Raw genomic sequence first — 20,660 nt, forward strand, 5'->3', positions numbered from 1 at the left:
AAATCCCATGAGGGAAGAATTTTTTTTTACTTTGCTTATTGCTGTATTTATAGCTGCTAGAGCAGTGCCTGGCACATAGTAGGCAGTTAATAAATGTTTGTTAATCAAATTGTTACCTCTGGAAAGAGCAATGGGGAGAAGAAAGATCCAGGAGCCTTGAGCTCTATGTGTACTATTTAAAACTTTTGCCAAAAGAATGTATTCATGTATTACTTGTGTCCTCAAAAAGCTTATAGGCTTATGTAGAAAAAGAAATATAGGCAAATGAATTTCTAGAGGATTGATAATGTGAGTTGAGTTGTAACAGATGCACAGTTCAGATAAAGTACGAGAGGGATGGGGCAGCCTTCCAGATGGAGGGAATAGTGTGTGCAAAAGCAGAGAGGTACGAGACACAATGGCAGCTCCGACAGCTGTAAGCAGTGGACATGGAGAGGGCTTGTCAGTGCTCTGGGCTGTTAAATGCTCCGTCGTATCCTTCTCTCTCACCCACTCCTATGTTGCAGCGTCTCCAGCTAAGTGTTTGGCTGTAATTAGAAGATTATTACTCCATTAACACAAATATTTGGGGGGTTTTTTTCTCATTATTTTCCAGGAAGTCTTTTTCTAGGCTCCTGCTTCCTATAAATTCTATTCATTTTGTTTCATTTACCACTTCACATTCGATTCTAACTTCCTTTGATGTCTTTGGTTTTTTATTATGAAGAAACTCATAACTTCTATCTGTGGAATAGAGTGAAAAAAAGAGGAAGATATAAGTGAGAGATAGATAGATATAGTCTTATACAGCTTTGTTTAGAAGCACAGTTGTTCAACTCAATTACTTTAGTAATTACAATCTAAAATCCTTTGAGTGTTAGTCTCCAGTTCCTTACCAAAGACTGAAAAGTGAAGAAGCTCTTTTTCCAATGCATGATACAAGAGTTTTTGAGGTTAACTTTTTTTTTTTTAAGATTTATTTATATATTTGAGAGAGTGCGTGCGCATATGGGCGCAAGTTGGGAGAGAGGGGGAGAGAATCTCAAAGAGACTCCCCCACTGAGCGTGGAGCCAGACCAGGATCAGTCTCAGGACCCATGCAGTCATGACCTGAGCCAAAATCATGAGTCAGACGCTTCACCGACTGAGCCCTCCAGGTGACCCTTGGGGTTGACTTTTTAAAATCAGGTCTCTTGGGGTGCCTGGGTGGCTCAGTTGGTGCAGCGGTGGACTCTTGATTTTGGCTCAGATCATGATTTCAGGGTTGTGGGATCGAGCCCCACATCAGGCTCCATGTTGGGCACCTGCTTAAGATTCTCTCCCTTTCCCTCTGCCTCTCCCCACCTCTAAGTAAATAAATTAATAAAATAAAATAAAATCAGGGCTTTTTCTCTGCCCACCTGGCTTCTCTCCATAAAGTTGTGAATGATGACAGCACAAACCAAGACAAGCAGTAGCATTAATCCCCTCCATTAGCTCCTGGTACCATCTTTGTTTATATGTTGTCTCACATTGAGTTGTGATTGTGTATCTGTCTCTAAGAGTCCCTTAAAGGTAGGAATCATAACAATCTATCTAATTTTTTTTTACTTTGCTTATTGCTGTATCAAAACAATCATAACTGATTGTTATATGCAACTAATGAATCAGTGAACACTATATCAAAAACTAATGATGTACTATATGTCGGCTAATTGAATTTAAATTAAATAAATCTCTGTATGCAAAAAAAAAAGCTAGAAAACAAAAATCATTTTTTTTGTTGTTGTTTTTAAACATAGTCAAAATTTGGGGTATAGATACCAATATGTTCATCGCCCATAATTTTGAAAGCATTCTGCTGTGACTCATCAAAGTCCTCAAATAGATACTTTTTAGAAAGTCACAATGGCCCTAGGAAACAAAATTAGACTTGGCAAATATAAATAGTATTTTCTCTTTGCAGTCAAGAATGTGGGGTCTTGTTGATACACAGAGGAGGATCTTGAAGTATAATTTCAGTTAAGTTACTTCTTTCCTTTGCACTGGTTGCAGAGTCTGAAGCGAAGCAAAGATCACCTGATAAATTCCTGTAGGGTTTCCCAGCACATTTGTTTCATTCTTACCATAAGTCACTGATCAAAGACTTCTTGTGTTATCTTTCAAAAAAGCAATGCTGCCTCATTCCCTGACACTTGTTTTCTGCCCTCCAAGTGTCTCCAGTCCAACTGGCTAAAAGCCCAGGCCAGACAGAGGTGCCTGGATTTCAGTAGGGGAATAAATAAATTTAACTTCTACTCCTTTCCCTCTACTTCATCATTTTTTTTCTTTTGCAAAGGAGTTTGGAATTTAAATCCTCCAAGTCCAGAATCTGCCAGGTCTAAAACTGCAAAACGATGGCAATGATAAGGTACCTGGTCACCCCTCTAACCCTCCCTACAGATCTGGCTCCTGAGAGGGACTGCGGCACAATTACCATACTGCCCCCAAACGCCTGTATCATAGCGAAGGCTCTCTTGCCAACGTGTAGCTATTTTGTCTTTTTTTTTTTTAAGACTTTATTTATTTGAGAGGGAGCGAGAGTGAGCAGGAGGGAGAGGGAGAGAGAATTTGAAACAGACTCCAAGCTGAGCGCAGAGCCCAGCTCGGGGCTCAATCCCACGACCGCAAGATCATGACCTGAGCCGAAACCAAGAGTTGGATGCTTAACCGACCGTACCACCCAGGCACCCCCATGCGTAGCTATCTTGATGAGCTCATTTATTCAGTACACCATTAGTGGGTCCCTACTAGATATCAGCCTATGTGCTAAGCCCTGCAGATCCAAGCTGAAGAAGGCCTCAACCCGCCCTGAGCAGCTCACCGTCTAGTGTGGCAGCAATAATAGAGAGGGTACCTGGTGAAGACCAACACGGAGCCCATATAGCAGTAGAACAGTGAGGGTTATAGTGATGGGAGGGATCCATGCAGCCTGAAGACGTTTGAGAAGGCTTCACAGAAAAGGTGACTTTTAATCGTCAGCCTGAAAGGAGAAAAAGGATTTCATCAGACAAAGAAGGGCTGTCTGTCGTTTCAGACACAGGACAGAAGAGCACAGCATACAGGTGGGAAAGCTCAGGAGGTGTTTAGGGGAGAGCAAATGGCTGGACGCTGCTGGGCGGACAAGCGGCACTGTGCGTGGGGCCCAAGGGCGCAGGTTCCAGGGCCTGGGTTTGAATCCCAGCTAAGCCGCTTATTGGCTGTGGTGAACTTGGCAAGTCACTTCACCTATCTATAGCTTGGTTTCATCATCTCTCAAATGAGAATAATAGCATCTACTTCACACATATACACATACACATGTGGCTTAAAACAGTCCTCAGAACAAAATAAATACAAGTATTAGTTATTATGAGGATACATTATGAAGGGCCTTGAATTTTATTTTATTTATTTATTTTTTAAGATTTTATTTATTTATTTGAGAGAGAATGAGAGAGAAAAAACACATGAGAGGGGGGAGGGTCAGAGGAAGAAGCAGGCTCGCTGCCGAGCAGGGAGCCCGATGCGGGACTCGATCCCGGGACTCCAGGATCATGACCTGAGCTGAAGGCAGTCGCTTAAGCAACTGAGCCACCCAGGTGCCCAAGGGCCTTGAATTTTAATCTGTACATTATTCTGTAAGCAAAGAAAGGTTTTATTTTTTTAATTTTATTTTATTATGTTATGTTAATCACCATACATTACATCATTAGTTTTCGTTGTAGTGTTCCATGATTCATTGTTTGCATATAACAACCAGTGCTCCATTCAATACGTGTCGGAAGGGAAAAATGAAGGGGGGGAAATCGGAGGGGGAGATGAACCATGAGAGACTATGGACTCTGAGAAACAAACTGAGGGTTCTAGAGGGGAGAGGGGTGGGGGGATGGGTTAGCCTGGTGATGGGTATTAAAAAGAAAGGTTTTAAAGCTGATGAGGTGAAAGTATGCAATAGGATATCATCTGTGTTTTAGAAAATCAACTCTGGTGCCACTTTGCAGAGTCCCCTAGCTACAGCGGAGACTAGAGGCACAGTCCATGTTCTGAGGCCATTTTAAGAGTCAAATAAGAGGTGCTGATGTAACACGGTTCTCAATTAATACAGTAGCCTTGCCCTTAAAAATTCTGGGTTCCGGGGCACCTGGGGGACTCAGTCAGTTAAGCATCAGACTCTTGATTTCAGCTCAGGTCATGAGATCCAGCTCCACATCAGGATCCACACTCAGCATGGAGTCTGCTTGAGATTTCCCCCCCCCACCCCTTTTCTACTCCTCTCGCCACTTGTGCTCTCTCTTCTAGATAGATAGATAGATAGATAGATAGATAGATAGATAGATAGATAGATAGATGGATAGATAGATAAATTAAAAAAAAAAAAAACTGGGTTCCTAACTAGAAATTTCAAATTGGAAACTCAGTCTTAACAGATCTTCCAGGTTAGTGAGAACCCTGGGGAAGAGCACTAAGGGGCCCTCCTTCTAGTCCGGATGTTTGAGCGTTCAACTGATGCTCCTCTTCTGCACCCAAATAGCAGACCAGTACTCCTTGCATACTAATCATGCTATCCTTTAGCCAGTTACATGTCATGGGCGAGATACTCTGTTTTTGGAGATGCTTTTTTTTTTTCCTTTGAGTAACCTCAAATCTACTGCTCAGTTTCCTAGAGGAAGTTCTGGCTTCTGGACTGCACAGCCGAAGCAGGGAGAGCTCTCAAGTTCCATCGAGGTCAGCAAGCAGAAGATGAAATGGTGATGGCGAGGTGAAGAGAATGGCGTGACTTCCCCTCTAGGCTCTCTGCAGGCCTTCCCCGCTGGCCAGAGGTGTTGGAGAAGAGCCTTGGGTTTTGTGCTTGTCGTTATAACCCATCTCCAAGTAGCCTGCTAATTCCTGAACTGTTGGCACAGACACCAAGACTCCCAGTGATGAGTTGAGAATAAGTCTATGCCCATCCCAACCCACTTTTCTCATGGTTTCGTATTAAATAAACAGATGTATTCCTTGTATTTGACAGCACAATCACTTCAGTTTCTGATGAATTCTGTTGGGATCTTACTTAAGAAAAGGGTTATCAGAGCTCAGAGGAGTTTAAAAAGTAATCATCTGATGCACACGCTACATACACATCCTCTCTTCTCTTGACCCCTTTTACTTTTCATTAACCACATTCCTGCACACCTCATTTTTTGAAAACTCATCATGTTTCTGTAAAGAACCATCCAAAAATTGTTCCTACATTGCAGTTTTTTGTGGCACTGAGAAACCATGGATGACTACAATAAAAATCCATTTTGTGAAAAGATACAAGTTTTTATTTCTTTGGGGTTAATAACTATTTATGGGAATTCATGAGACAAGGCATGAGCTGGCTTTACACCAAACATAGAGAAGGCATTGCTTCTATCCAAAGGATATTTAAAGTATGTCAAGGCAAATGATAAATTCTGGTGTCAATTTCGATTCTCTTGAAAGCAGTGGAAAGTGGTGATGTCACTAATGCCAGGAAGTTATGGCATCCTTGAATCATAGCAAAAACACCACAGCACAATCCTGCCCTGGTTCTCTGTAAGTCCTTTATATATTTTTTAACCTTCTTTTTATGTTGAACATAAAATATTCTCTAGCCTCAGATAGCCTAAGTTCCAGTCTGTCACAGTTATCAGGCTTTGGGAATGCTATTTACTCTCCTTGTGGCTCAGTGTCCTCATCTGTAAAATAAGAGTAATAGGGGCACCTGGGTGGCTCAGTCAGGTAAGCAGCCAACTCTTGATTTTAGCTTAGGTCACGATCTCAGGGTTGTGAGATTGAGCCCTGAATTGGGCTCTGTGCTCAGTGGGGAGTCGGCTTCTCTCTCTCCCACTCTCTCTCCATCCCTCTCCCTCTGCCCCTCTCCCCGCTTGCCCACTCTGTCTCTAAAATAAATAAATCTTTTGAAAAAATGAGAGTAATAAAGTACCATCCTCATAGGATTATAAGAATTTGATAATACATATAAAGCACTTAGAACATTGCAAACACTAATAATAGACAATAAGATTGATTCCTGTCTCCAACCTGGGGATACAAAATCACTATACAGAAAGATCGGATTCCTGTCAACCCTCCCACTGCACTAATCAGCAGCTCAAGAAATAAGGGAAAAAATAAAGGTCATTCTATCCATCTCCCTTTTCCCCATTCCCTCTCCCTTTTCTCCATTGTCTCTTTAACTCATACTCATGTGAAGCCCTAAGGCTGTGTCCATATTTCAGCTAAGAGCTAAGATCTAAATTCCTTTCCTTTTTTTTTTTTTTTTGTGGGTCATTTTTAGGTATATTTTTACAAATTTTTCCCTTTTTTATAATAAAGTGAGACTGCCTTCATTTGGGGACACATTATTTTAATTGCAGCATTTTATGAGTTACGTAGTTTTTTCAAATAAACAGAAACCTCCAGGGCGCCTGGGTGGCTCAGTCGGTTAAGCGACCGCCTTCGGCTCAGGTCATGATCCTGGAGTCCCGGGATCGAGTCCCACATCGGGCTCCCTGCTCGGCGGGAAGCCTGCTTCTCCCTCTCCCACTCCCCCTGCTTCTGTTCCTGCTCTCGCTATCTCTCTCTCTGTCAAATAAATAAAATCTTTTAAAAAAATAATTAAATAAAAAAGGACAAAAAGGAACAGAGACTTTTCTTATATCACTTCCTCCTATTATTTGCCTGCTTCCATTGTGCCTACTCAACGAACAATACCAAGAAATCTAAAAAGTGAGCCTTACCCTCAGGATGTTTGATGCCAGAAGTTGGCATTTCTTTATTAAGGATCAAAGACTTACATACATTTTTAAATAATTTTTTAAGTATTTTTTTAGAGACAGAGAACCCGGGCATGCACGCATGTGAGTTGCTGGGGAGGGGCAGAGGGAGAGGGAGAGAATCCCAAGCAGGCTGCACAGCCAGCGCAGAGCCCAACTCGGGCACGATTTCATGACCTGAGATCATGACCTGAGCCAAAGTCAAGAGTCCAATGCTTAACCAACTGAGCCATCCAGATGCCCCAAAGACTTACATTTTTACTTAAGATTTACAGAACTGATTACATTATCCGTGGCTCTTTATCTTTACCCTTTAAAAACAGCATTTTCCGGGTGCCTGGGTGGCTCAGTTGATTAAGCGACTGCCTTCGGCTCAGGTCATGATCCTCGAGTCCCGGGATCGAGTCGCACTTCGGGCTCCCTGCTCAGCGGGGAGTCTGCTTCTCCCTCTGACCCTCCCCCTTCTCATGCTCTCTCTCTCTATCTCATTCTCTCTCTCAAATGAATAAATAAAACCTTTAAAAAAAAAAAGTTTAAAAACAGCATTTTCCTTGAAGTCTCATGTGCTTTTAATGACCTCTCTTCCACAGACTGAAATGCCCTAGTCAAATGTCCCATTTACTCTACAAAGCCAAGGCACTGTTTTTAGCTAACCAACTGTCTGGACAGCAGTTTTTGCACGGTGAACTTGCAAGCAGCAACTCACAGGCCTTATCGCTGATAGCTCCTTTCTTCCTCCCTTGCTTGGAGTGGCTTTTAAAACAGTCAACTGAAGAGTAAAGTTGCTGGCAGGTGTGTCTTACCCACGGTGATGCTAGTAGGGAGGTAACCCCATCACAAGTCCTCCCAGTATCTTCTCCACCAAAGAGAGACATTGGCTTGAGTCATCTTTGTGGTTTGTGTGTACGATGGTGTCAAGCCCACTGAGGAGACAGTGCTATGACAATGTGTAAAAGCCATAAATTCTCACTCAGATTTCTCACTTAAGAATTGGTATTTGGAAATAGTCCTAAATCCAAAATCCCAATTCAGGTGCCATGATGTTCACCTGGTGAGAGAGAAGTGAGCTGAGGAATAGGCCCGGGAGGAGTATGGCCCAGGGAAAGAGGTGTGAGTAACAGGACCCCGGGAGGCAAAGTGAGGGCAGGTAGGGGCAGGACAGTAAGACGAGACAGTGCAGCAGTGCAGGTTAGTGAGAGAGAAACCCAGAGATTTATGTAACATCTTACGGAGCAAATAGGAAAGGTTCTCCAGCCCACATGCATCTGTTCTGGAATCTGAAAATTACTTTGGAGGGTTTTGATTTTTTAGCAGTCCCTCTGCCTGATGTTCCACAAAGCTCCAGCACAAGGACCGCACTACCTTGCATACAGCAGACACTCAAGTATTTGTTGACTTTTGAACAGAGGAGAAAGGAAGAAGATGGGGCAAATGAATCTCTTGTCTCCCATAAGCCAGAATCTATTTAAACTGTAAATCCAAACTGCTCTCATCTGCCTGGCCAGCAAGCCCTCAAAAGAGCATGCCTGCTACTTTTTCCTCACCAGTACACTGGGACATTTTGCTTCCTTATTTATGAAGACATCCTGGATTTTCTCATTCTTTTTAAAGCACTTTTTAAACAGAGAGTGAGAAATAGAGATGGTGGAAGGGGAGAGGAGGGTGCCTGTGTGTGTGTGTGTGTGTGTGTGTACACAAAGCCTAAACAGTAGACTGGAGTCAGAACACCTGGATTCTAATCCATTTAGCCAGTAACTTTGTAAATATGGCCAAGTCGACTGAGTTGCCATGCAGTTTACTCATTTTCCAAATGGGAATAATATTTATTCCATATACCTCACAAGGTGGCACTAAAGATTTAAAGAAATTATATCTGAGAGCATTTTGAAACGATAAATTTCTGTATCAGTCTAAAATAGAGGAATTAATTACTGTGGTAAATGGAAAGAGGTTAAGAGGAATATTGTTGGATTAGGAGGACAGGGGGTGGCTGGGAAAAGAGAAAAGCCCCTTCTTCATCTGACAGATGCCAGAAAAAGCCAAGACCACCCCATTCCTGAAACCACAAAATTGGTCAATACTTTCTCTTATCTTGAGACATCTCCAGAAAAAAAAGAGTTCTTCCTTTTCCCGGCTCTTGTGTGCCAGGGATTTGTATTCATTTTTTGGTTATTGCATGTCTACCATATGCCAGGCAATGTGTTTGTTAGCTTATTATTGTTCAATAATTAGCCCTAGAGGACAATACTTGCAGATTTTCGTAGGACTTCGACAGGTGATCTCCTATATCCCTCTAACTTTCCTTGTTGATGGAATTGGCAGCTCATCCCTCACCGTTTACTATGTTGAGGAACAGAGTTCTAACGAAATTCAGTGACTTGGGGCACCTGAGTGGCTCAGTGGGTTAAGCTGAGTTTCTGCTCAGTCACGATTTCAGGGTTGTAAGATGGAGCCCCTCCTGGGGCTCTGAGCTCAGTATGGAGTCTGCTTGTCCCTCTCCCTCTGCTCCTATCTCTCTCTCTCAAATAAATAAAATCTAAAATTTAAATTTAAAAAAGAAGAAGAAGAAAGAAATTCAGTGACTTGACCAAAGGCCACAAAGTCGTGATGATGAAACTAGTACCCAAACCTGGGTTTCCTGACTCCCCACCCCCCTTAAATCTGTATTGGAAAAAAATGAAGTTACGAAGATGTTGTTCTGTAAGCTCTGAAGCAGATCTGGTGTGGGAGGCATCAGCAGAGGTTTCCCCCAGTCAGGGCATCCTCTGGGCATGGAGCCCTTCCCTCCACTGGACTCGGATGGATGTTTCCAGGTCAGTGCAGCAGGAAGATATACCCAGGTAATAGGAAGTTTAAGCCTCACCTGGAGCTTGTATTCAAAGCCACATGGTACTCTGGACAATGGCTTTGGAGACAGAGAAATCTACTCCTGCCAGGCCTTAGCGTGTGTGTCTGCATATCCCTCGGCCATCCTGAGTCTCACTTTTCTCTATGTGCAATGGAGCTCATACATATATCCACTTCATACTCAGGAGGCTCAAAGAAGGCCTGAGGCTTGGTAAACTGGTAGCAATGTGGATTACTATGAACTCCACTCCCCCCGCGTGCCCCTACACACCAATACCCCCGGTCCTCCGGGAACATAAAACTTTTCCCCAGCACCTGACCTACCCAGGCCACTATCTCTACCACCCAGGGAGTGTGAATTCCAGATGCCGGTTCTCGGTAAGGCGGGCGCCCTCCCACCTCCCGCTCTTGTTTTTGTTTTTGTGTTGGGAGGGAGACGATCTCGATCTAGGTTATCTCGGTCTTCCTAAACCTCTCTCCATTATCCGTTCCAGCCGCCTCCGCGGGCTGTCTGGGCAGGTCCGGCGGGTCGGTGTCTCGGGCTCCACCCCCGGCTCCGGCCGCAGGTGCGAGCGTGGGTCCCGCGGACCACCCCCCGCCCCGTCCCCCGCCCCGGGAGCCGCTCTCCGGCTGGGTTTAGGTCTGTCTTCCTCACCCTCAGCGAGTCAGAAACAAAGGAGGGGGGTGGGGGAGCGCACCATCTCCGGCTCCGCGATTCGCCCTTTATTCTGAACTCGCAACGTCAGCGGGCCGGCGGATGGAACCGCGGGGCGCGGGCCGGGCCGCCCACAGCGCGCCGGGCCGGGGAGCTGGCGGCGGGGGCGCGCGGGGGCCCGGGCCGCGTGGGCGCCGGGATGGAGGGCGCCGAGGGGCGGGGAGCGGGCGTGCGTGTGTGTGCGAGTGCGAGGGAGGCCGGCCTTTAGTGTAACCGGAGCTACAAAGAAGGGGAGAGTCCGGGAGAGGGAGGGAGGAGCGGCGGCGGCGGCGCCGGGGGCAGCTCCGCCAGCCGGCCCCTTCCCCCCGCGCCCGCGCCCGCGCCCACCCGGAATGATGAAGAAGAACAATTCCACCAAGAGGGTGAGTGCGCCCGCCGCCGGCCGCTCCGAGGACCCCGGCCCCGCGGCCCCGGCGCCGCCGGGGGAGGGGGGGGGCTTTTGTGTGCGGACTTGGGTCGGGGGCTTGGACTTGGCTCACTTTGCGCCCGCCCCCCGGCGCCCCCTCCCCCGGGCGGCCGGCCGCCGCCTGCGTGCGCGCTGCAGCGGCCCCGAGACAATGAGAAATAAAATAAAATGCCGTTAATCCCGGCGCGGCGGGGACCGAGGCTGCGGGAGGGGGCGGGGGACCTGGCGGCCAGCCGGAGGCCACCCTCCGCCCAGGCCGGGCCCCGGCCCCTTCCTCTCGCACTTGGAGTTGTTTATGTGGGGGAAGCGGGAGGGCAGCGGTGGGGGAGAGAGTTGCCCGGAGTGAAAACCTTCCGAGGAGTGGGGCGCGAACGCGGGGCGCCCTGAGTCCAGCCTCTGGGGGGGTGGGGGGCGGTCACGGGAAAGCCGGCGAGAGGGGAGCCGAGGGGGGTCGTGAGGGCCGGAATGAGACGAGGAGAAGGCGATAGCCACCTAACCGGAAGGTTCTGCTCTTGCCCTGGGGCAGGGGCTTCAGGATGGCAACCAGCCGTCCGCACCGCCTGAGAAGGTCGGCTGGGTCCGGAAATTCTGCGGGAAAGGGATTTTCAGGGAGATTTGGAAAAACCGTTATGTGGTGCTGAAGGGGGACCAGCTGTACATCTCTGAGAAGGAGGTAGGTGCCCTCTGCCTCCGCTGTCCCTGCGTCCTCACATTCCCCGTTTTGTCCCTCCACAGGGGACTCACCTACCTCCGCCTCCCGCTTCCCTCACCTCCCCCCCATTTTGTTCCAAAAGCAAGTTCAGCAATTCGGTGGGTCTCTACCCCTGTCAGATCTGCAGAGAAAGGTCACCCTTTCTCCAGAAGACCCGAGTTAGAATTCCAAGTCGAGCGTGCATTTTACTTAATGATTTTTCTTGGCAAACACCTTTCTGACAACGACGACGACCCCCCCTCCCAAGGTGTCCCAAAAGTTCTAAGTGTCCCCTGCTGCCCCCTACACTATCCTGGCAGCTAGCTGGAGGTAGGATTTTTTTTTTTTCCTTTGCCACGGCTGCTGAAAAACTCTGCTCAGCTTCTTCTTCACCCCTTCCTGTGCCCCTGCCCCCAGCCAGTGGACCTCCTCGGTCCTGTCTCTAGCAGGGGGGCATATGCGGGTCATATCACAGCTGCAGCTGCCCCAGTCACAGAAAACACGTACACAACCCTGGGTCAGTCTCATATGACCTCAGGCAGAGTATCTATGAGTGGCAGTTATTTCTGTTGAAGCCAACGCTCCTAACCTGTATGCTTCCCACTCCATTAAAAAAAGAAGAAGCAAGGAACTCATTCTCCACCCTCTTCATAACTTCCCCCAGTTGTATCAGAAAGGAGACAAATGGAGTCAGGAACCCCTGTCCGTCCCTGGGTAGTTAAAATGAAAACCACAGTCGGCATTCAGAACCTGAGCCCAGATCACTGAACCCACACTCTTCTCCCTTTTATCTCTATTTCTTGAGATCAGTAACACCTGAGAAACTGACATTGCCTTCCGTGAGTTGGAAGTCATTCCAGTCCCCTACTTCTGAGACTGTGTCCGCATTAGGCTAGGACACTGTCCTGTGCTCCCCTGGTTGGGTGGCCCTTCCTCCCCCAATCCTGTGCACCCCCCCCACCCAGCCTAACTGGGAAGTCCACCCGGAGCTCTAACCTCTTCTGCTTTCTGCAGTAGACTATATTTAGGTAAATAAATCCTTTTATGGTATTGAAACAGACACATGCGCAGTCCTAGAGAAAGTATTCATCTGAACAGAACGTGTACCTAGGCAAGTAGGGGAGAGCTGAGCTGTGCCCGGGCCCGAGCCATCCCTCTTCTGGGTGTTTCGACCTGACTGTTTACACCAGGCTGGGAACTTGGTGATGGAGGGCGGTGGGAGAAGACTTGGACAGCAGGATTTCTTCTTAAGGGCCACCTCTACCCAATCCCGAATCCTACAGAAGGTTTTTCCACAGTTTGCTGGCTTTCCAGTTTAAAAAATAATAATAATAAGCAAGTGTCAAAGGGTATCTCCTGTCTTCCCCGAACTTCATAATGGCAGGAAACTCTGGTGAGCAATCAGGGAGAACTTCCCACACGTCAGAGGGGAACCATGAGAACAGTGGAAGGGTAGAAGGAACAAGACATCTTTTCTTGTTTGTATTTGTCCAAAGAAAAGAGTCTGGAGCGAAAGAGCGTGCTTGCTCCCTGTTTGTGGATGAAGGAGTACAGAGACAGGGGGAAGGCTCGAATGACCTCAGCCTCCAAGGCTTGGTGTCCTGTGAGTCAGGAGCATCTGACTGGTCATGGGGCCCACTGTCCCCTGCTGAGAAGGGCGCAGGAGAAGTGGGGACAAGCCTACTGTTACTCCTCTTCTTTGGAGCCCGTTACCATGCTACAGCAGGTCTGGGCTAAGGGTGAAGCTGACAGAGGACTCTGGGCTCTATTCTGTCCACTTCCCACAAGCTCCAGAGCTAATAGATTCAAGATTTTTTTTTAAAATGCAAAGTATAATGTTTGTAATTTATGTGTTAACGCAAGAATATCCCTAACCCTCTCCCCTCGAATTTTCAAGTCTTTTTTTGTTACCTCTCCTCATAAAAGCAGGGTCTCCCATCACCACCTCCATCAAAGCAATCCTTCTGTATTTGTTGTTATTAATCATTTTCCTCATTCTCAGTCAAAGGGCACCCTATGATCACGGGGTTGATGTATAGGAACAGAAACTAGATCTTAGGAGATCTCCTGGTAGAGGAAATTGGGTTCAGGGCATCTTTTTTGGTAAGGGAAAATCCCTTTCTGTGGGCCCAGGGGAAAGGAAGGGCTAGCTTTGGAAGATGGGTAGTTATAAATGAGACTTTGGGACAAGGGTCTCGGAGCTGTCCATCTTCCGTGGGACTGGAATCTACTCGTCCCGCCGTTTGTCTTGCCCTTTCTCCTACCACTGCCCTCTCGAGGCCTAACCTCTGTCACTGTCTCCTTCCTGGAGCTCCTTGTCAGCGTGTCTGAGGCAGAATACCCCCCTCCCTTCCCTTCCCTTCTCCCTTCCCTTCCCTTCCTGAAAGGAAAACAGAACAAGTAACTCTCCTCCCCTGGCTCCATACACACACCCAGCACTTTCCTCTCTAAGAGTCCTGGCGGCTGCTGATAGTCTCAAGCCTGAGGAAGAAGGACAGGAGGGCTGATGCATCATCCTCCCTCCCTGCCCCACATTTCCGGGAATTGTTCTCAGACACCCCTTGCCAACACCTTCTCCGCTCCCATCCACAAGCCTCCCAGGCCTCTGGTCACTTACCAGCCCCAAGCCGGGGAGCCCTGGAAGGGGAAAGCCGTGGGGAAGGCACGCCGGGCCAACACAAACAGGCAGATGTATGAGCAGCCATTGACCCCAGCGAGGCTGTGTGATGAGCCCTCCGCCTCTGTGTCAGCCCCCTGGCCCCAGCGGCGAGTCCGAAGGACAGGCAGATGCAAGACCAGAGATGGGCTGGGCAGTGGAAGAGAGACTCACTCCCCCACCTCAAGGCTGCTGAGAACCAGGGGAATAGATGAAGTCACCTGCGAGCACACAGTTCCTAGTTCGCGCTTAAGAAACAGTTCCAGTCAGGGAGGGTGGGTGTCTTCCAAGGGAGACAGGAGACTACTTTTATCTGTTTGTTTAGTTTTGACAAGACAGGCACTGGCGCTCTTCATCTCTCGTTCCCAGGGTCTTCCGAGCCCAGGCTCAAATGGTAGAGGGCGAAAGGGCTTTCTAATCACAGGCTGCTCGTCTGGGCCGGCGACTAAGTCCCTCTCCTCTTGTAAGCCAGAACAATCCATGAGCCACAGCTTCAGAGTCCCAGGCCTGTGGGGAACACCTTAGTGGAGAGGAGAAACAACGGAGAGGTTTCCACGAGACCTCGGCAGAAGTATTACTGGAATTTGTTTTGTGGCCCTCCACAAAGGCTGGTTGGGGTCAGAGGACGGAGAGAGAACTGTGGTCTGATGAGACGTTCGGCAGGAGGGTGAAGGGCCAAATGCTGGCTAACGCTGCAAAGGGTAGGGTGCAAGAGAGACAGCACGAGCAGGAAGGGCTCAGTTTAGACACAAAGGAGAACCAGCTCTCAAAACTGGAACCATGGAGAGAAGTAGCAGAATACAAGTCTGAAATGTCCTCCAGGGACAGTGTAAGCGCATCTTTGTCTAGGGAGAGGTGGATGACTTAAATGGCTCTCGAAGCCTGCAAGGGCCAGGCCGGGTCGTCTCAGGAGCTCGGAGGGCAGGAGTAGGGCAGGAACTATAGGTGTATTTTTCAGCTTGTCTGAGCAAACTCAGCACAGGGCACTGCTGTTTCTATGGTGCTGGAGCTCCCAAAATGAAGGAGGCCGATGACTCTCTTTAGAATAATATATATTTGAGGAGGGAGTCAGGTAAGAAAGCCTGGCTGGCTCAGTCAGTGGAGCCTGCGACTCTGGATCTTGGGGTTCTGAGTTTGAGCCCCATGTTGGGTGTAGAGATTACTTAAAAAAAATAATAAAACCTTTAAAAAAAAAAAAAAAGCAACAGTGTAGGGAGTCAGTTAAGCATCTGTCTTCGGCTCAGGTCATGATCCCAGGGTCCTGGGATCGAGCCCCGAATGCCTGCTTCTCCCTCTCCCTCTGCCACTCCCCCTGCTTGTGTTCTCTCTCTCTGACAAATAAATAAAATCTTTTTTAAAAAAATAAAATAAAGCGACAGTGTAAACATTTAATAAGATGGGGGAGACCAGAGGTAGCATTTGCCTGGAGACATCCCTGATGCTGACCCCGCTTTTATCTCCTCCCTCTGGATGATCAACAGCCACCCAGGTCTGTCTGTCTTCAGGGATGATAGGATTAACCTATTAGCCGCCACATAAGCCGTGTCTTTTGAAGGACATAACGGGGGTCATGGTGAAGAGAGACATCCTGGGGCTCCGGAAACAGGAGCTGAGCCGAAGAGAGTGTGGATAAGGGGATAAGGGGCTTACATGGAAACCCACCTGAGGAGTCGGGGCTTGAGGGGTGCCCCAGGACCATGCCCACGCTCAGGCCTGTGTGGGCCTTGGGTCAGACAGCTCTCCTACCCTGTCCTCCCTCCCCTCTCCTTAGGCTCATCCTGCTTCCCAGAACCGGCCTAAATTAACAGTCTGGGGGAAGGCATGAAGTCATCTCCTCAGCACCTCACCTCTAACCCTCCCCTAGGTAAAAGATGAGAAAAATATTCAAGAGGTGTTTGACCTGAGTGACTATGAAAAGTGTGAAGAGCTCCGGAAATCCAAGAGCAGGAGCAAGAAAAATCATAGCAAGTTTACTCTTGCCCACTCCAAACAGCCCGGCAACACGGTATGTCTCTCCTGCCTCCTGGGCCCCTGGAACCGAGGCCGCTTGCATGTCGGGGGCAGAGGACACCTTTGCCCTTCAGGTTCTCCTCCCACTCTGGGCCCAGAGGCCCCGCACTTGCCCTCCTGCCAGCTTCTGTTATTTAACCTGAGAATATTGTGGCCATTGCCTTCCCTCCAGGCGAGCCAGCCTTTAAACTATCCAACCACAGAGATCAGCTCTCTCTCTCTTTCTCTCTGTCTCTCTCTCACACACACAGGCACACATACATCATACATTCTTGGAAGAAAATCACTTTTCCCTGTACCCTGATAGGTGAAGTTCTGAATCTAATTTCTCTTGTCTGAGGGGACTCCGGGAAGTTCCTGTCACTTTCTGTCTACTCAGACATTAAAGATCTTTATTTTAGTACCTGTCCTTTATTATCTATCAAACCTCCTGTAATTATCTCCAATGACGTAGTAATATCCATCACCCTTCCTAGCTCTTCCTTGGTCATTTCTAAAACAACCTCTAAGCTGTGGCATCTTCTAGGACTAGAGGCTGGTTTCCTTAGGTTGTGGATGACTCTGGAAGCAGAATCTCTCTCCTTCTAGGAGCTGGGTCTAAGAGAATGAGATGATAATTCCTTATTTCTTCACCCTTCCTAGTGAGGCACCAACCCTAAAACGCTGGCTGAACCAAGAATCTTCCCCTCACAGGCTCCCAACCTGATCTTCCTGGCCGTGAGTCCAGAAGAGAAGGAATCATGGATCAATGCCCTCAACTCTGCTATCACCCGAGCCAAGAACCGTATCTTGGATGAGGTCAGGGGGGCTCATGTGGCGGGGAGGAGCACCAGGGCAGAGGCAGTACCCAGGACTCATGTAAAGGGGGAGGTTTGGGGGTGCACCCCACTTAACTTGCTACCCGCCACGAGCCGTACTTCTTTAGCTCCCTTTGAAAACCCCATTGTCCCACCTTCTGAGTCTTTCCACCAACTCCTCTTTCCATTCTTTGTGGTGCCTGGGGCCAGCCTTGGAGCCCCCGCATGTGCAGTAAAGGCCTTGCCCTTGGATTTTCTCAGAACCAGTCAATGGGGTGGGTTTATTTCCCAGTCCAGGCATGTTCAGGCCACAGGGGATGCTGGGTTGGTACAGTCTCTGAAGAGCGCCCATGACTCACAACGCATCTCTTCAGGTCACCGTTGAGGAGGACAGCTATCTTGCACACCCCACTCGAGACAGGGCAAAAATCCAACACTCCCGCCGCCCCCCAACTCGGGGACACCTGATGGCTGTGGTACGTAAGATTGTAAGAAAGTAAAACTTGTTGAAGGGCCAACTCCATGTGGGCCCGTCTCAGACAAGAGTATTCAGCCCACCAGAGGCATTTGTGGTACCAAGGTCAAAGGCTCAGGAAGTCCCTGCACCCCGTCCCCCTGCCTGATTCCTCCAAATCAGAAATACTTACTTAGCACCTACTATGAGTTCAAAAGTCCTTGCCCTCAATAAATGTATCATTCTTGGTGGAAAATGAGATCTACCCACAAGGAAAGCGAACATAGAAGAGGTGAGTGCTGTCCCACGGAGTAGAAATTAACCACACAGTGGTGGCATCAGGCCCTGCAGTCACTTCCAGGAGGAAGGATCACCGTGACCCCCCGCAACACACCGAGTGCCGGTTCCTCTCACTGTCCGAGCTCTCGGTCTCTAGAGAGAGAGGCAGTCAGTTATAGTAGAAAGAATACAGGCTTTGGAGTCAGACAGAACCAGGTTGTAACCTAGCTTTGCAGTTTACTCTCTCTCAACTCCCTCCCTGAGGCCGCTCCTCTTCAGCAGGAAAGGGGGCAGGCGCCATGCCTACCTTGAAGGACTGCTGTGAGGAATGAATGACTGAAACAACATATATATCGATATACATGAGGTGCCGAATAGTACCTGTATTGTTTTGTATTCTTGTAGTGTTCTGGAAATAGAACAAGTTTTACTTTAAGGCGCGGGGTTCTGAGCTCTAAAGGGGCAGAGGCGGTTGGGGCATAGGGTTCAGAGGACACAGATGGAAAAGGACAGCAGCTGTGCCATGCGGAGCATCCTGTGGGTGTCAAACCCGATTTGATGCTTAGAGTCCCTGAGACGGAGAAAAAAAGGCACTCTGCAGGAAGTTTGTAGTAAAATGGAGAGTATGGGACACGAGCAGGAGAAGTTACTTTAAATCACAGAACAATAAGAGAAAAGTTCCAATCACTATCAAAGGAATAAGAAACAGTAAGAAAGTCAAAGGGCTCAGTCAGGATGGAGGAGGAAAATGGCCAGTTTGCCTCTGTCTTTCCGACAGACAGTCACTGCTGAACCGCCTACTGATGGCAGTTCCCCCCTTCACCCCGACCCTCTCCTTCCCTAGGCTTCCACCTCTACCTCAGATGGGATGCTGACTTTGGACCTGATCCAGGAGGAAGACCCTTCCCCGGAGGAACCAGCCTCTTGCGCCGAGAACTTTCGCGTGGACCTGGACAAGTCTGTGGCCCACCTGGCCGGCAGCCGGCGGAGAGCAGACTCAGACCGCATCCAGCCCTCCTCAGACCGAGCCAGCGGCCTCCCCCGGGCTTGGGAAAAGCCAGACAAAGGGGCCACCTACACGCCCCAGGCCCCCAAGAAGCTGAGCCCCGCAGAGAAAGGCCGCTGTGCCTCCTTGGAGGAGATCCTGTCTCAGCGGGACGCTGCCCCGGCCTGCACCCTCCAGCTGCGGGCCGGGGACCCCCCAGGCCTCGTTCCACCCCACCCGGGGCAGCTGTCCCGGATCCAGGACCTGGTCGCCAGGAAACTGGAGAAGACTCAGGAGCTGCTGACAGAGGTTCAGGGACTGGGAGATGGGAAGCGAAAGGCCAAGGACCCCCCGGGGTCTCCTCCTGACTCTGAGTCAGAGCAGCGGCTGCTGGAGACAGAGCGGCTGCTGGGAGAGGCGTCCTCGAATTGGAGCCAAGCAAAGAGGGTGCTGCAGGAAGTCAGGGAGCTGAGGGACCTGTATAGACAGATGGACCTGCAGAGCCCCGACTCGCACCTCAGACCAGCCACTCAGCACAGTCAGTACCGGAAGAGCCTGATGTGAGCGAGGGGGACAGCGGCTGGAACTTGGGGGGTGGGGTACACGGACTCTTATCTCCAAGTGTTGCAGGATAAAGCTTTTTTATTTACCTCAGTCAAAAAAAGGAAAAAAAAAAAACCCCACAAACTCGTTGCTCTTGCTGCTGCCCAACCTTCCCCCCACCCCCGTTTCCTTCCTTATCCGTGGCTGTTTCTCTGGCACCTCAGTTGCCTCAGATTTGAGGAGGTGACCCCGACAGCAGTATTAAGAAGCTCTCACCTAGACGAAGAGAGGGGGGAGTAAAGGCATAGTCTGGCCATTTACACACACCACCCCTCAGACACGGCAGGGAACGTTCTGCTGCTCCCAAGGACGTGCATAAGCCAAGTTTGCGGGGGAGGCTTTTTCGCTTCCATCCCATTCCAGGTTTTCAATCTGAGGGTGAAATTTCAGCTGTCCAGCTCTAGCCCTGGGGATATGGAAGCCACTGCCAACTGCGCACACAGAAGTGACATCTGTCCCTGCCCTGAGTAGGATTTGTGGGATCCCACCAGACACACCAGCTTCTTGCTCATACCCTTTAATGAGACTGAGCTGCCTGGCTATCTTGTTCGCCGTGTGTCTTCCCTTCATTTCCCTACCTTTCCCAACACCGACGCGAAGATCCAGTGCTGGACAGTTGGTGTGGTCCTTCGGTGGGGGGGGGGGGGCGCCCAGGGCAGGGGAACTAGGGGCGGCTGACCCCACAGAAGAACCGCACTAAGAACGAAACTGATTTGCAATGCAAGCTGGGCAGGATTGAGGGGAAAACCAAACGTGTGGCCAGGTTCCTCTTTTGGCCAAGCTAGGTTTCCTGTAGCCTCTCCCTCTCCTTCCTCAAACCTCTCTCCCAACACTCATCAGGCCCCGACTTCAGCAAAACATCTCTGTGCTCACGCCACCGCCCTCCTGGCCAGTCTCCCTTGCATTCTTGTCAACGGTAGATCTCACACACTCATTCTGTTTTGTTTGCTTCTTCCCTCTGAAGTTCCTAAGATCAGATTAGCAACAGTGACGGGCCAGAGAAGGGTTGTGAAGGCAAGAGCTGAATGGGTTTTGACAGGAAGGGGACAGAGAGCCTCACGAATCAACTAAAGGGGTTAGAAGCCACTTGGAAGTTTATGCACCCCTTGCTAGCCCCTTGACCCTCTTCCCTAGATCTCCTCTTGCTTCCAAGAGTCAAGACCTAGCGCTCCTCTTGGGGGTGAGAGGGGAGAACGTGGGGACAGAGGCCTGTTGGTGCTGGTGGTGAGGCTGCCCCAATGTGACATTCAGGAAGATGCGGTAGGAGGGAGAAAAGGAAAATCCCTTGGGGGGAGTGCAGACCCTTCAGTTCCCAATCTTCTGCTCTGATGTTACTTGCACATCCCAAGTAAGCACGATGGGGGATGTCTCCATGGAAGAGAGGTTCTTGCACCATGCGATCCTGCAGGTTTTCCCCAGATCTAGCCTGTAGTTCTCTAAACAAGTCTCTTCC

At 49.1% G+C, this 20,660-nt stretch overlaps 2 protein-coding genes across 3 annotated transcripts in view; both read left to right on the forward strand.

Annotated features, from left to right (window-relative positions):
- The window catches only part of VPS45 (vacuolar protein sorting 45 homolog), a 66,695-nt gene extending 61,413 nt beyond the window's left edge, over positions 1 to 5,282 (forward strand). For both annotated transcript variants that reach the window (XM_021688061.1, XM_044914141.1), the window contains exon 15: positions 4,636 to 5,282. In XM_021688061.1, the coding sequence (XP_021543736.1) occupies positions 4,636 to 4,723 (88 nt within the window). In that variant the 3' untranslated portion in view covers positions 4,724 to 5,282. The remainder of the gene's footprint in view (positions 1 to 4,635) is intronic.
- Positions 5,283 to 10,466: 5,184 nt separating this feature from the next.
- PLEKHO1 (pleckstrin homology domain containing O1) lies at positions 10,467 to 19,286 on the forward strand. Its single transcript, XM_021688060.2, has 6 exons — positions 10,467 to 10,688; positions 11,259 to 11,405; positions 15,944 to 16,084; positions 16,783 to 16,887; positions 17,261 to 17,362; positions 18,464 to 19,286. Exons 1-6 carry the CDS (start codon positions 10,659 to 10,661, stop codon positions 19,166 to 19,168), a joined length of 1,230 nt encoding a protein of 409 aa, XP_021543735.1. The 5' UTR covers positions 10,467 to 10,658; the 3' UTR covers positions 19,169 to 19,286.
- Positions 19,287 to 20,660: the final 1,374 nt, after the last annotated feature.

Source organism: Neomonachus schauinslandi, chromosome 4, assembly GCF_002201575.2.
Source record: "Neomonachus schauinslandi chromosome 4, ASM220157v2, whole genome shotgun sequence".
NCBI classification, from domain to species: domain Eukaryota; kingdom Metazoa; phylum Chordata; class Mammalia; order Carnivora; family Phocidae; genus Neomonachus; species Neomonachus schauinslandi.